General features: G+C 35.2%; 1 protein-coding gene across 2 annotated transcripts in view; it reads left to right on the top strand.

Moving 5' to 3' along the window:
• The window catches only part of LOC136837060 (venom serine protease 34-like), a 15,317-nt gene that overhangs the window by 2,489 nt on the left and 10,328 nt on the right, over positions 1–2,500 (top strand). The window contains exons 2-3 of one of the 2 annotated variants that reach the window (XM_067101649.1): positions 1,446–1,518; positions 2,058–2,079. In XM_067101649.1, the coding sequence (XP_066957750.1) occupies positions 1,446–1,518; positions 2,058–2,079 (95 nt within the window). Of the gene's footprint in view, positions 1–1,445; positions 1,541–2,057; positions 2,080–2,500 lie in introns of both variants that reach the window. The other variant, XM_067101650.1, reaches the window with a different exon arrangement.

Here is a 2,500-nt window from a genome sequence, read left to right as displayed (position 1 = left end):
TCTGTTGCCAGCCAATACTGACCTTTCATCGAGCCATTCTACAAGGAACATAATAAAAGCATATAAAACATGTCGAATTCAAATGAAAGCAGAGTGGATAACGGCTTACTTTTGGTTAGGTCGAGTACCAGTACCTCTGGATTTCAGATTCTTTCTGTGTATACGAGCAAAATGCCACCTTCAGCGGACAAAGATCCTTGGTGGTGTGTTCAAGTAATTTCTGCCTGGATCTCTTGTACAGAGCTTCTCTTTGTAAAGCTTCACAATATTTGCAACCTCGTGTCCTTGAATTGTGGAGCTGAGCTCGTCTAGCGAGCTGAACTTCGCTTAGCGTTCCAGCCTCGTCTGACCCTTGATCTGGAATGATGAGGTAAACAAACACGGAACTGCTTTTAAGGCGCATGCGCTGTACATGCCAGCAGAATTTGCAGCATGGCAGACAGGCCAATAACCTAACCAAATGTTGTGACCAGATTTCGTGGAAAATCTTTCGTTATTTGTTACGTAAACGTGCTAGAAGACAGATACGCGAACAGACATATAGATGAACTGACAGACAAGTCAACAGAACAAACAAATAGTGATCATTTCCCTGGTGGAGGCAATAAGTGATTTTACCATAGTCTTTTCAATTCTAGACTTGTTTTAGGTCTCCTGTATGTCTAGACTTGACTCTCTCTCTCTCTCTCTCTCTCTCTCTCTCTCTCTCTCTCTCTCTCTCTCTCTCTCTCTCTCTCTCTCTCTCTCTAGTGGACTCAAATGATTACTTGACTAGAAAATACTTGGCCTGGGGGCGGAGGCTTTCATGATTAGTGAAGGTTTATTATTTTGGTAAAAAAAATTAGCACGTGTGGTGATATCAACTGCTGTTATGACGACGAGCAAATATATTAGGAAATGTATTATTAAACATATTATGCTAAAATGACTCCAAACAGAGATTTTGCAAAGAATGAAAATATTAAAAGCTGTAATGAAGTTTAATGAAAATCATTTTATTAAGAAAACCTCGAATGTTAGGAAAACAAAAATTTCAAAACTACAATAATACTGTATACAGACTTGCGTATCTGTAGGATAGTTAAGCCAAAGAGTAAATATATTAGTAAATGTATTATTAAATATATCATGCTAAAATGACCCAAAATAGAGGGGTTTTTTGCAATGAATCCAGAAATAAAAAAAAACCGTAAGGAAGTTCATTTAGGATCCATTTATTGAGAAAACCTCGAATATCATGAAACTAACATAATTTAAAAGACTATAATTACTGTATAAAAAGCTGCAATGAAGTTCAATGGATTAAAAAGGCTTCAGATATGAGGATATTAACAGAGATTTTAAACTCGAATCACTGTATAAAGACTTGCCTGGATTTCTGTAAGGCAGTTCAATTAAAAATTCCACTAGCTTTCACTCAACGTTTACATTTTCTCTCAAAACAGGAAGACACCAGGAACGATGACTCTCCCACCTGGCCGTTGGTTCGTGTTTCTTCTTCTCTTCGTTTTGCCAAGGGTCAGTTTCCATGCTAGCATGAGTTTCAGGTCAGTCAGTTTGCCACTATGCACGGAATGTTCTGAGTTTTCTGTGGTGGTACAAACGATTGTTATCAATACAGTTAATGTCTTTTAGACTTTGCTTTCCTTTTCTTCGAGGAAATGGAGAGTGATTGATTGATGAGACTTTTAGACCTTTCTTTCCCCTTTTTAGGAGGAAATGGAGAATGATTGATTGATAGGAGTTGCAAATATATGTTTTTCTATTAAGATTTTGTCACTTTTGAGAAGCTTTGAGTGTTTTTTGGAGGAGTGCTTGCCATGTCACTCTAGTAGTTTAATTCAAAGTTCAAGTTATTTAGTCGCATGAATAGAAGATTGTTTTGGAGTAGTTTTATTTTTAAAAAAGTGACTGAAAATAGTTGAATTACGTATCATGTCACTGAAGAAATGTCATTCAAATCACAATTTATCCAGTCTAACTACAAAAACAAATCTTTAGTATCGCGTTATCCAGACAAGGAAATAATTTTTAAATTGTTTTTTCTCTTCTTCCAGGTCTCTGCAGATTCTGTCACAAGTGAGTAAAACATTATTGACTTTAGAGCAATTCTTTGTATATTGGTTAATACATCTTTTTATCTAATAATTCATTGCATTTGTAATAAAAGAAGTGATAGGTGAGTCTGCACTAGTTAACTGCATTCATTTCCTGTGAACACGTTTTTGTTTGTAAAGTGTTTGCACACTTGTAAATCCAATTTAAGTTCACTAAGTTGCAAAAGCTTTTTGGTAAAATATTTGCACACTTGTAAATCCAATTTAAGTTTACTAAGTTGCAAAAGTTTTTGGTAAAACGTCTTCTTGTCTGTATATCCAATTTAAGTTTACTAAGCTGCAAAAGTTTTTTTGGTAAAATATTTGCACGTTTGTAAATCCAGCTTAAGTTTACTAAGCTGCAAAAGTTTTTTGGTAAAATATTTGCACGTTTGTAAATCTAA

Source organism: Macrobrachium rosenbergii, chromosome 57 (assembly GCF_040412425.1).
Source record: "Macrobrachium rosenbergii isolate ZJJX-2024 chromosome 57, ASM4041242v1, whole genome shotgun sequence".
Taxonomy (NCBI): Eukaryota; Metazoa; Arthropoda; class Malacostraca; order Decapoda; family Palaemonidae; genus Macrobrachium; species Macrobrachium rosenbergii.
The sequence above is the reverse complement of the archived record's forward strand: the minus strand, read 5'-3'. Positions and strand labels throughout refer to the sequence as shown.